This window comes from Anopheles funestus, chromosome 3RL (genome assembly GCF_943734845.2).
Source record: "Anopheles funestus chromosome 3RL, idAnoFuneDA-416_04, whole genome shotgun sequence".
Lineage (NCBI taxonomy): Eukaryota > Metazoa > Arthropoda > Insecta > Diptera > Culicidae > Anopheles > Anopheles funestus.
Genome location: NC_064599.1, coordinates 16,814,728 through 16,828,338, shown reverse-complemented (window position 1 = coordinate 16,828,338; position 13,611 = coordinate 16,814,728). Strand labels below are relative to the sequence as shown.

General features: G+C 44.5%; 1 protein-coding gene across 1 annotated transcript; it reads right to left on the bottom strand.

Annotated features, from left to right (window-relative positions):
• Positions 1-8,010: 8,010 nt before the first annotated feature.
• LOC125772080 (E3 ubiquitin-protein ligase Topors-like) lies at positions 8,011-13,407 on the bottom strand. Its single transcript, XM_049443432.1, has 4 exons — positions 12,553-13,407; positions 12,064-12,479; positions 8,959-11,970; positions 8,011-8,887 (listed from the first exon to the last, which is right to left on the bottom strand). Exons 1-3 carry the CDS (start codon positions 12,793-12,795, stop codon positions 9,018-9,020), a joined length of 3,612 nt encoding a protein of 1,203 aa, XP_049299389.1. The 5' UTR covers positions 12,796-13,407; the 3' UTR covers positions 8,011-8,887; positions 8,959-9,017.
• Between the last annotated feature and the right edge of the window lie 204 nt (positions 13,408-13,611).

Genomic DNA, 13,611 nt, shown 5'->3' with positions numbered 1-13,611 from the left:
GGGAATGACCCTAGCCGGTTTGAAATAGCGAAGAATCCCCTTACATAATAATACAGAGAGACTAGTTAAGATGCTCTAGAGTCCTCTGGTAACATCGAAAAAAAACTGAGACTTGTAATTTATCATTTTTATGAATTTCCAAGTATTCCAAGTATGTTGAGGAATCACAAAAACTATTTAAAAGATAAATACTTAATCGATTATAAGATCCTCCGTAATGTGCATTCTTGCACTAGACCATTACTCGCAAGTACTTTCCATGTTTGGTAAATCTTCGCAACACGTCGTCAGCTTCTCGAGCAGATGTTAGAACATGAACATCCATACACACAGACGAAGCATCATCAACAACATTGTACGTGGCAGCCAAGATCAATCAACCGGTCAACATCGACCGACAACTCGTCGAGAAGAGGTGCCAATAGCCTAGGACCGCGTGGCCAGCGTCAGCGAATCATCAAGAACAAAGTGGTCGTACCTTCCTCAAGAGCGAGAGAGAAAAAGCTTCACGCCATGCTGCAAACGGCGATCAGCTTTGGTTACATTTTAATAATCTATGTCTGCGGTAAGACATGAATAGGGAGACACACACAAAAAAATCAAACTTACATTCGGCTTCAATGCAGCACGTTCCGCGGGGTATGTTCATTGGAGACCGAGCCGAACCATAGCAAAAAAGCACTGCTCAAACCCTTAGCCTATATTGTGTGGAGTGTGTTATTTGTAGCTACCGCTACCGGACCATCGAGCTACGAATCGCCCCCCGAACACGTCCGGCCAGCTAATTCCGATTCTCCGATTCTGCTTTGATCGGTTCTTCGCGCTAGTTTTGCTAGCCACAGGAGATTTATGCTGTCGATGCTAATGCTGTTGCCATAGACCCCGCAGAAAAAGCATATGTCACAGCACACAGACACACTCGTCGGCCTCCGTTCCACAGTGCCCGGGTGTCACTTGCACGTGTGACTCTGTGCAAAAAGGCTCAAGATTAGCTTTCCTCCCTCTCTTCATGTTTGATCAAGTTTTTGATTGGCATGCTGGAAAATAAATAAAGCTACGGTCTGTCTTCCAGCGGTGAGTTTCGTGGCGATGGATTGTGCATTGTACGATTTGCAAACAATATCGATCATTGGGAAGGAGATTTTCAATCCCCCCTCTTGCAACAGGGTGAAGTACCGTGGACGAGGTGCAATGGACTGTAGGCGATTGGTAAAAGCTTCGACAATCTACCATGGATTTCTGCACAAGAATAAATTATGTGTGTGTAGTATTTGAAGCATTGGGCCAACAGAAAAGATTAATTCCAATTTTGAATGCTTAATTTTTTTACCACAAACACAGGGTGATCATTTTCAAATAGTTTAAACTTTTATTAACATGATCAACATTTGGTGCCGTGACCAGGATAATTCTATATCAAGCCTTAAAGCTCACTTTAGAAAAGAAAATAATTTTCATGCAAATTTCTGCAACTAGTTTTCACCTTCATCATGTTGGTCCACCCATTATTTGAGTTACTGATTATTTTTAAAATTCCAACACCACCTTCTCATTCTTTTTTACCTCAAAAAAATATCCAAAACTAGATCAACTCCCCTCTACAATTGAAGTGAAAACCCCGGCAACAACAAACTTAGATAAAATACGACAACATTAGCCTTGATACCCTATGTGGCCTATACCAATTGGGCATGAAATTCTGCAAATGATTGTACCGTGAGTCACTGTACTGGGCGGGCGGAGATTAGTCACCGACGAGTGGCGTTTCCACCCCGTGAAGCAAAAAGGAACCGCCATCGCGTAGGGTCAAATCCTTAACAGATTGGGATATCAATTTTGCCGGTTACGAAGGTTAGTAGGTTCCTGCAGTACCAGTAAACTCGATATCAATTGAAGTCAGCAGCAGCCCCGAGGGAAGCTGGAATTCATGTTATTACTGTGAGTTCAAGGCGCACTTCAGCTGTTACCAACCGAATATTTTATTTGACTTTGATGTACTGAATGATTTATACAGCATTAGCTGAGGGGAGTGTGTATCGATCAGTTGAAAAAATCACTTTCCATTCCGTCTGACCAGTGCAAAAAATAAAAGATATATACCAACGATTGCACCATCATACCACGCAGATTTGCAAACGATTGAACTTAAAGCATGACACCCGAAGTACGATCTAGTTTGATGGTAAAGCTAGCCTAACAATTATCATTTTTCGACCTCTTTAAAGACAAACACACAGCCACATTGCTGTGTTGTCCATTTTACACCACAGCAACAAACAGACAAGACAACAAAAAGTTCGCGATCGAATCGAACGAACAAACGACATCATCAGCACACGGGGTACATGAATGGATCATTCAAACGTACCCAACCAGTTGCAGTTGCACCACACTCGGTGAATCGATTGGCTGTTTGTTTTCACTCGATTCGTGCCGCCGCGTCACAAGCGTGACAAAACTGGAGCTCGAGGTTTTCCTTTTTCCTGTGTGATGATTGAGTGTGCTTTTTCCCAAACCCCCGTCTTTTGCACGCGGTAACGAGTAACACATATCTCGTCAACTAGTTTTTTTCTTCTTCTCCTCAACTACTAAGTCTTGAGTTACGTCAGCATTTAGGTGGAAAAAACGGGCTACAAGAACCAGAAGTTGAACAGTGACATGAAGTAGTAACAAAAACACACTTCATCGAACCCTCGACTCCATCGATAGAAGGTGGTGGAGGAAATTCAAACATTAATGCTGATCTACTACAGCGGATGGCGTGATCGCGACGTATGATCTTGTACGTATCTTGTCAAATCTGGCGTATAGTAGCTTATAAAAAATCAATTAAGTTACTTTAGTTTTAAACGGTTTGAATGATATAAGTAGTATTGTCCATAATTGCATTTAATACGTAAAGCAAAACTACATCCGTAATCGAAGCATACATTTCGGACTTAGATTCAACGTCTTGGTCTTGGTCCAAAGTGGTCCAAAGATATGTTCTAAATGCATTTAAAAAATCCACAAAACTATTAAAAGTGACCTTAAAATTAAAGCTTGCTTGTTTAAAGCTTACACAATCTGATAAATTAGCATCGCTGAGAGAAAAATATTCAACTCTGATTAATAAAAAGAAACAAAGCCATGATATGATCTCCAATACCCAAAGACCCTTCTCTCCACTGGCTTCTGGATCGCTCCCAAAGACAGTAGTAGTTCAGCGACCCATTAAAGATAGCTTGGTGGTGGAGTTGTTGCAGTATCAACAGACTCCAGAATAGTTAACCTAACCGATCGATGGGGTTGTATCCATAAGAGCTCCGAATCAATCAGGAGTAATCCAGTTACCCCCAATAAAGCTAGCCATAAAAGTTTATTTTTATTGCCGAAACTCATTAATGTTACATGGCTCTTAATTACTGCGCAGTGCGCACCTCAACCTGGCACCTTCCTTTCTGCCGAAGAAGACAGGCGAACGCCCTTTGTCGCGAGCAGGACAGTAGAATTCCTTCCCTGGACATTGGGGGTAGTAATCGCGGGATTCACGCTTTACCTACGGGTAATTAGCATATCCCGGTGTTGCATATTGTGAAGATTTTCATACGGCTTCATTTCCTTTTTTGCGGGGTTTATGCAACATTGTTGCGCTTAATGTGCGCCGCGTATCGAACGATGGTTCGAACAGGGAAAAACTTCCCGTGATAGGCCGATAGGACACTCTAGGAAAGAAGTGAGGTCATTTAAGTGTGCAATAAATTGTACGCTTTCCATTTCCTCCGGGCTATTCTTCGCGTCGCGTCGATCGGAAGACGTCTGTGGGGAACACACAAGTACGGGAGGTCTTCGCCCTGTTGGAACGTTTCGAAAGCCCCCCCCTTTAAAGACCCCGTGACGAAAGAAATATCAGGAGGAGTATACACACAATAAGGCAAGCGACTCACCCTAGAGAAACATTAACCCGTTTAGCGGAGGTTGCTGAAGCTGATGTGCGATATGAATCATGGTCTATTCTATGGTTGCGAGTCTCCTCCAGGAGAGGGTGGAAACCAACACTCGAAATAGTATTTCATCATTCCCCAATCGTTTCGCATCGTTTAGCGATTGCGCTTTCGCTTCGCACAAATAAATAAGGAAAAGGAGAAAAATAAGCTAGAATCTGCCCAAGCGCAGGAGCGCCTTCTCGACACGAGGGTGCGTACACGATCACGATCACCTTACACAGATCTCGGTTGGTTGGAGATTGACTTCAGCGATATGCCGATTGCATAACTTCCAACACCAATAATGCGGATTGTTTTTTTTTCTTTATTTCATTTGGCACATAGCATTCAGCGATGGATCACACTTTGAGTATAAAACTGTTCGGGCCATACCAAATTTGTCGCTGAATGCTGTAAACTGCTCTACCCGCTACACACAGGTGGGAGTGCAATGTTTTATTGACGTGACAGATACCTTTCCCAAAAGCACCAAATCGATGATCGGTGAAGGTTTCACTATGGACACCTGATAGCCTCTATCATCTGTAAGCGATAGCACACACCTCTCTCTATCTCTCCATTAATGTATGCCAGCCGATGACAATCCATTAACCCACCATCCCGCCCCGTAACGTGCGAAAAGCGATAAATGTCGAATTATTACTGCAATGGGATGAAGATATTTTCTTTGCCGCAACAATCAAACCGATCGGTTAGGAAAACGAAGGATGATGATGATGCATTTCACCATCTCCGCCTGTTTTTTTCTCTTCTGCTGCGATCATCTACCACCGATCATCTACGTTCGCGTTGGGAAGCGTATGCCCACCCGGGTTGGCTTCTGGTATTAATCTATTCTGGATGCCCTTTACTCGCCTTTTTTTGCTAACACGATCCCCTCCAACCGGGATGGTAATTTTGCGAATCTTTGCCTAATGCCGAAAGAAATGTGTTTCTCCCAACGGGCAGCCTGGGGATGGATGACGACGATTAATGCCGCTCCATGCAGCATCTCGTGGGTTCGCTTTAGTTATGCAATGGTTGTGTCCCAACAATAGGCAACCAGTCGGTACGGTTGTAAATTCTGATGAAAGGTACAATAAAGTGAAAACCCACTCATACTCGAATACATTTTACTACTCAAGGGAGTTTTGTGGAAAACAGTAAACCCTTCTCTTCTGATTGATGTCTAAACAGTGCTAGGAACTTCATTATTTTTCAGAGAAAAATCGTCATTTTGATTCATTATTTTCATCATTGTTTATGTGATCATCTACGCAACAATTAAACTTATTTTTACGTCCTAAATCCAAGATGAAGGAGTTCCATCAACGAAGGGATGATAATTTTAGTAGCATCAATTTTCAGTAAACTTGTCTTTTTTGAGGAATTTACGTCTTCAGATAGAGATTGGACGGGTAGAAATAAGCGATCATAATTTCTAATTGTTTAAATATAGTAAGAAAACCGAATATTAATTGATTTTTGTATAGGAACATAGCATCTTCCTTTTTACTATCTTTTGAGAAGGAGTTCCTCAAGTAATTGATGTGGTCTTAGGCTCAAGAGCAAGATAACCATCTTGTTAATATAAACTCGCTAGTTAAAAAAAGGATACACAGCTGGTTTGAGTAAAATCTCACCTATACCAATCCAACAACTTACCGAAGTATGACTGTCTAGTTATTGATTTGAATCCTTGGTGAATCCAGTCTAAAACCGACAAAAGTTGACATGCATTAAGTACTGCTTACAAAGTTTCTAGATCACTTTTACAGCTCACACTTACCCTTGTGTCTTTTACAGCCATTGATATGTTCACGCCTATTGACCATAGCATAAACTCTAATAAAAATTTGTATCTTTATCCTTCAATGAGTCACCCATGTGATACAGAGAGCACTCTGTCTTCAAACACTTGCCTCAAATTAACAAACCGCCATCCAACCAACTTGACACCCATAAAAGTTGTTAAATAAATTTCATATAACAGCAATACGTTCCATTCGCTAAGCCATCGATATCTATTGCAGAAAATCGTGCCCCAAAGTCGCGATTAAATCTTCACCGTCGAAAAAACACGAATCATATTCACGACACTTCCGTGCCGGCGGACGAACGTGGGTCGTCGGGTACCACCGGAACGGAGCGGGTTCGGGCGACGGAAACAACGTGACAATAATGTGTCGTCGTGTGCTGGCAGTACTAATAAAAATTGATTTTTATGCAACGCCTCTTTGGCAAAGCTACTAGCTAGAAGCGGGAGGAAGCTGCGGGGTCAACACTTTTCTGGGGCAGCATAAGGAAGCTCACACTGCCCTAGCTTTCTTCGCGAGTCGCCAAAGGGTCTGTGTTACAGTGGCACCAAGATGCAACAAATAGCAACAAAAAAAACAAGCCTTCTATTGGGATGGGGAAAACATTGTCACGATTTTTGCTCACCATTCGTAGGTGCGAAGGCGTCATCGTTCGATTTGATTGATACGTTCGTTTCCTGTTGGTTTTGTTCGGATATTTTAATGGCTCCGTAGCCTTCCCATCGTGGGGCGCACCGTGTGCAACCCAAAAACGGTTGCCAGCTGTCAACCAAAAACCAGATTCGTGAGACATTTTTCATTCGGTTTCCCGGCAATTATTTCCACCCCGAAGCAAACGTACAACGGTGGCAAAACGGTGGCTTTGCGTTGCCCGAAACGAAATGGAGTGGGATTTGGGTACCGGAATACACGACGGATTGGATGACTTAGAAGCCTAACTGTCATAGACCCTCTCTCTCTCACGGATCTAACCGCTAAAGTTCATTCCACTGTAAGAGCATCACGTGCGGAACGTGATCGTCATATGCTCCCGAAGCAAACAACTCCCTTGCAACCCACATATCGCAGGGTAAAGTTGCTGCGCCCAACATAAATTACAATCGGAAACAATGGCAATAATGATCCACATACACCGAAGAGATAAGCCCGCATTTCGCACCACACCGGAAGAGGGATTGATAATTTATGTGAAGAGCATGAGCGGCAGCAAAGTAACAATCGGCGGTAAAATGGCTTCCCGGTGGTGGAGGGTGGTTTTTGATGCGAAAAGTGCTAAGCAGATGCATCCGTGTGGCGGAAGAATGGCAACAGCACGGTGGAAGTGTGGTAATTATCATTCCCATGTGTACCATGGGAACTCTGATGTATTGCGATGTTCGGGAGGCAGTGGTGATCCATCCAGATCGATTGTACTCCTCCGTTTCAAGAGATTTGTTCCGTTTCAACGGGAGTTTGTTTTTTGTTTTCGTTTCTTGCTTCGCTATGGACGACCTCCCACACGTCCCAAGTTGAAGGTCGTACCACGGACAGTGGAAGATTATGTTTTGCCTTGAAGTAATATTTTGCAACATGTGTGTGGTTAAAAGAAGCTTACAACTACCGGGTTATAAGCTCTGATAAATCTTAACAGTTCCATCCCATCCGTGTGATGTTGCCGGTGTTGGCAATTTTGGAGTAGGCAGCTGTTTGGTAATGAAATGGTTTTGTGTTTCATTTTTACGTGGGTTTTCTAACATCTGATAGTAATTGCACGTACCGATGGAAAGCATAAGTACGATTGAGCTTCATGTTTGTTAAATAGCAGCTGATACGAAGTTTTTTAACCTTTCAATCAGATTTCACAAAGAAAACATTATGTGGGAACTGTTTTTTTTTCTACCAAAAGCCTGAGGTTTACAAGATTCACTTCGATACACTCTGGACATTACAAGGCGAAATTTTTAAACAATATTGTTTGATTATCACATATTTGAATCAACATTACCAGCAGTATCAGTGTAGTTGCTATCACCTTAGTCACAGTTCTTAGTTTGTAAGACAGACTAAACAGTTGTGAGTGAATCGAATAGGTCACAGATAACCAACAAGCTGATTAGTTGATTACGTGATAAGGTTCAACCGATTAACCTCATTCATAACCTTTACATAATCTGTTAATAATATAAGCTTTCCCATGTTGTTCTTACGATCTTTTTCGTTCATGTTCGTGAATGCTTTTTTAAATGGTGTTGAAATGAATATTATTGCATTATCATCTTTTATTATAATCAAATAGAAACGGCCATTTTGAAATTGGAAAATACGAATTTGCACAAATCGCCACAAGATCAGCGAACACCTCCTGCAGCTACGTAATGTGTACCGTTTTCCTATGTTTTTATTTACCTTTCCAATGGTTCGTTTTTTTACCGCCTTTCCTACGAAAATTTGCTCCTGAGCTATGCTGTCCAGTGCTATTTGATCTCCTGGGCTTGCGATAATGTCTGTACAGTACATATATCTGTGTGACAAGCACCGCGATTCGTTCCTATTCCACTATCTGCGCGATTATTACAGACACTGTTTCTAAGTAATCGAACAGTTCACTCGCTACATTAAACGTATGTACATGAAACGGTTACAATTACTTATTTTATACAATTACGGTATCTTCCCGCTTGGGCAGTTCGGTCAGTGTAGTGGGGTTTTTTTTTGAGACAGGGATTAACCAATCGTGTACTTGTTTTACACGATTACCTTATGCTTATCCGATTTGCTCTAATGATGCTTAGAAATATGCATTCTCCGAATAACCATTGCCCGATGGTTGTGTACTGGAGAGATGGTAGTAATGAAGCGATATTGCTCCATAACACGTTCTTAGGCAAATATGTAACCGATGCTGGTCGAAGGATGACTTTGATTTAACCTATGCATAATCCAGCCACGCAATGCGATCGATTGGTACGGCAATCACAATGTATGATTTTCGTTTGTAGAACTTTTGAAGCGGTATCATTTCCGTTAAAGAAGGATAAGGTCTAGTTGATGTTAATGTATAAACAATTCCGCCTCGGAGACCCCTCACGGAACTACGCTTAGATACACGCAAAAGTGACAAAAAACCTACAAGAAAAGCATAGGAACGAGTTGTTAAAGATTTGCTTTTTTATCAAAACATACCAAAAGACACTTACATTGTGGCGCTTGTCCTGAGTTATAATCAATCGATAAAATCGATAGCCCGCAGCAAATCTCACAGCTGCAGCTGTACAGTAGGTACTCCTCCATCGCTCGTTGTTGAATCTAATCCACAGGGAACAGTGGATCCTTGCCCATTCTCACCGGCCATCCCGATCGAAGGTTCCGCTATCGGGGCGGTCGCGCTTACTACCTCCGTAGCCATAATTTCGTCCATCGTTCCATCGATCGCATCAATGCCAAGGACGGACGAAGGCAATGGAGAATCACCGTCCATCGTTCCCAGGCTTTCGATTAGCTGCAGTGGTGAGGCGGCCACTGCCAGCGCCAACGATTGCGACGACATTGACGGTGACGGTGAAACGGACGTTGTGGACGGTGGGAATGATATCGACGAAAATGGAGATGCAGCCGCTGACGACAAAGCACGATCTTCGGGCATTAGTGGACGTCCGGTTTCGGCCCAGCTTAATGCTGGTTCGAAGATGGATTCCGACGCAACGGTGTTGCTTTCGTCCGCGTCTAGCATGGCAACGTTGCTGCCGAGCGTAGATGGATGCTGATCGTTGTCATTTGTCGGTAGTTGAAGCTGTCCGGAGATGTATTCTTCCGGTTGCTGCCAATGCTGTTGAGCGTGTTGTGGGTTGTGCTGCTCCTGCTGTTGGTGTGGCTGCTGGCTCAACGACGCTGGATGGAACAGTGCGTTTCGATGCATTTGTACTAAACTGGCGACTGCCGAATACATTCCACTATCTGTCCAATCGGTAGCGCTCGGTTCTTCCAGTTCCGTTTCACTAGACGAACTGCTCGAAAATGACAATTGCATATCGTTGGTGGTTATTTCGTGCTTCAGCATATCCGTAACATCAACTGGTTCCATCTTGGCAAAATGTTCCCCCCCTTCGGGAACTGTTCCTTCGCCCTGCAACGAAGTTGATGTGCTAGGTGCTACGCTGTCTTCTGGTACGGTTGCCGTGGATGCAACCGAACCAGACTGCATTCCTTCCTCGCCATCCATCGCTTCGTTCGACCGATTCGTGTTCGGCTTATTGTAATGGCAACGTTTTATGATAACACTTTTTAGCTTGCGCTCCCGACACTCCGTCCCATCTATCGAGGTAACATCGATCGTGGGAGATACCGAGGGTCTGGATGCAATTACGTAGTGCGCCTCCGTGGATGCATTCTCTTCGAGCATATCTTCATCTAGCTGTGGAGTTGACCGTGATGGTTCATCGTCCAGATCAGACGATGGTTTGGTGCGTTTTTTACCTTTGCTACTGCGTGCTTTTGCATCACGCGAACCTGCTGATTTAGAATTCGCACGTGATCGTTTGAGAACCTTCCGAACCCTCCGGGGCGTGGATTGGGATTTCTTTTTAGATTTCGGCTGATGCGACTTTGATTTTGAAGCGGTTGTAGCATTCTTTTCCTTAGCTTGTTTCGAGTCCAGTTCGATCGTTCTTTTGCTTCGCTTCTTCTTTGTCCGTCCCTTAGGGTCGGTAGCGTAGGTCTGACGACTTGACTGCTGTGTTGTGTTGCGTCGCAATTGCCGTCCACATTCGATCTCTACTGTAACGTTTTTGTGGTACGTTGTACAGCCACTACCGCCGTAAGCATAGGTGCTCGTGGCACTGCTACTACTGTTGCTACTGCTATTACTAGTGCTGCTAGAGCAGCTCGAACTACTTTCCTCATCACTACTACTACTGCTGCTGCTGCTACTGCTGCTGTTGCTTTCACTACAATCGTGACTGCTGGAGCTGCTAATGCTACTCTTACGCCGTTTCCTGGAGGTTCTCTTGGAACCCTTTGGTAGTGTGGTAGTGGTCTTTTTGTTTGGTCTTCTCCGGTTACGCTGCCCGCTGCCGAATTCCACCTCGTCGTCATCGGCAGTGTTGGACAGTGGGCGCCTACCTTGCGGTAAGTTAAATAACGAGTCGCTGTCGCTATCGTCCGTATCACTTGCCTCGTAGATGCTCTTCACTCCCATGCCACCGGAGTACCTGTTTGATCGTGGCCGCACGTAATACTTTGATCGTAAAGCGCTTCCGCTCGCCACACTTCCACTGCTAGCACCGCCACCATTGCCACCCCCACAGTAGCCCGAACTGGTCGAGGCACCATTATTGTACTCCTGGATTCCAGCCGTCTCCATCTTCATCGAATTGGCCTGCTGCTGTTGTCGGGTCGAACGATTCGATGCTCTGATTTCTAGCGGTTCTTCCGCCACGAACACCACATCACTGTCGCTGGCTGATTCCAGATCGACCACATGGTCCGGTGTGCGTAAATGTGGTGGCTTCTGTGCCATCACGAACTGACAGTCATCGGAATCGCTGGACGAGAGTAAAATATTTTCACTTGCCACAACGTTCGACGATGCGGTGGAGGTCAATGGAACCCGTGGCAACGTGCCCGACGTAGCAACCGGGCGGACCTCTTCATTACCGACACTGTCTGCCAAGGAACGGAACTCGATGTGAACTTCGCTCCGTCCAGTTCGTGCATTGGTGGTAGCGGAGGTAGCGGTGGAATTATTACCATTCCCCGTTGCCGCTCCGCTAATCCCACTGCTGCCGTTGCTTGCTCCTTCCCCGCCAACACTTCCTTCAACGACAGGTGGTTCATTGTTCGATGATGTACTTGCAGCAGTTTCGGGCAAATACACGATGTCATCATTATCCTCCTCGGAGGACGATATTATCACCTGGCTGCGGACGCGGCGCTGTATAAAGCGAGGATTGTACTGGACGCAACGATCGTATCCGATCATATCGTACGGTGAGCGTGCAAAGTTCACGCACTCATGCTGAAAGTGTTCACCATCTTCCAGTGGCATGTGTCGCAAAATACGCAGCAGAAACTCGCGCGAATCGATATCGTGCGTTTGCAGCAAATCTTCCAGCACGTTCATATTGGGCGCGTGGATTGTCATGTTTGTACTCAACACGAGTAAATCCCGGTGCATCCAAGAGAGCACACGATGCATTTGGGCCGGATTTTCTCTAAAATAAAGAAAAAAGAGAGCAAGAATTAACACACATAATTTTTAAGGCACAGTTTGCATTGGGACATACTTTTGCAGTACATTCAATTACCTGTAAAATGAGGCAGACGTCTCGCGAAAGCGTCCATTTAGATCGGGTAGGGGACACGCATACAGTCTGTTGGCATAGATGAACTGTCTCCAACGGAGCTCATCCTGTCGCGTCGGAATCGGCTGATTACCGTACTCGCGTATGAAGCGATCAACCTCGCTGGATTGATGCAGTAGCAGCTCCTGCAGCCGTTCATTGTTGGACTGCAGGCGCAGTGTCATATTTGGTATTGCGTATGCTGTGAAGCGCTGTGAGTTGGTGAGAAACACGTTCAGCTCGTGATACATATTCCGGGTGCTCACTCTGGGCATATTTGCGCTGGGAACCGCAACCGTGTGTTGTTCGAAGCAGTCGATCGATTTGTAGTAAACGATCGAGAAAAACCGTTGCTTGCACAATGGACATTCTGGTTTGACCTACGGAAAAAGAAGGGAGAAAAAAGGGTTAAATTTCACCATTTATGTTCCTGCCTCTCTGCCCTGCACAAACCTTGCTCCATTCTAGTAGACACCGGAAGCAAAACTGATGCTTGCAGGAGTTGGTGTACGCCCGCTGGCGACATTTCCCTAGACAGATTGCACACTTCGGTGGTGGCGAGCGACGACCATCTGTAGGTTCATCTCCTTCCTCCGACGATGAACTGTACACGACATCGGGCCGTGGCGGTGGTGTGCTCGACAATGGCAGTATTTCCGGCGTTGGTGGACAATCTACTACGGGCGCTTCCTCCATGGTAGGGAAGAATTTGTTTGCTGTCCCAAATTGATTGCTTGTACAATAATCGTTCACAATAATCTCCAAATGTGTTGCAAGTTTTGTGGCCTCCAACGCTCAGGGCGCAGGGAAATATCGAGAATATCTAATCGTAAATTCGTTCCGCACTACTTGTTAGCTTAATTCAGGTCGCAAGCAACCTGCTTGTTACGGTATTACACTTTATCAGGATATCGTACAACTTTAATTTTCATTAGTTTTGCTCTTTCTGCTCGACGGCATGATGTACGCCATTAGCACAGAAAGGGATGATGTGTGGTTTCGTGAAACGGGAAACAACCAGTCTCATCCATAAGCAGCCACCTTCACTAGGAAACACACACCACATGTTTACATGTTTTTAATTTGAAGAGACACTTTTTAAACTATCACAAAACATGACAGAAAATAATATATTAGCAAGCTAAACGTATGAATTTTGTGAATCGATAGAATCGGATCTTTTCTGCAGCCAGAGAGACGACCAAAACAGCTCGCACACACACTCTCACTCAACGAACGTGTATATAAACATAGCACGCACACAACAACCTCATCTGACGTTTTGCGGCCCAGCACACAGTGCTTTTGTCAAACAATCGAGCGCACAGTGGATACAGCTACACGCCGTTATTTATATTAATTTTTACATGTGCGCAAAGTCTGTAGAGTAGTGAGGTCGCGGAATAGGCTTTGTTGACATTGCCATCTTGGATTTTCATTTTGACAGTTAGACGTCCTTGGCTATGTATTGGTGAATTGTTTACTAAGCAAATTTCAGTGCTCGTAGTTTTT

Coding starts and splice junctions, on each gene's coding strand:
- LOC125772080 (XM_049443432.1), bottom strand. CDS start 12,795: ATGGAGGAAGCGCCCGTAGTAGATTGTCCACCAACGCCGGAAATACTG. Junction 12,480..12,552: donor GTCTACTAGAATGGAGCAAG/GTTTGTGCAGGG, acceptor CTTTTTCCGTAG/GTCAAACCAGAATGTCCATT. Junction 11,971..12,063: donor ACGTCTGCCTCATTTTACAG/GTAATTGAATGT, acceptor TCTTTATTTTAG/AGAAAATCCGGCCCAAATGC.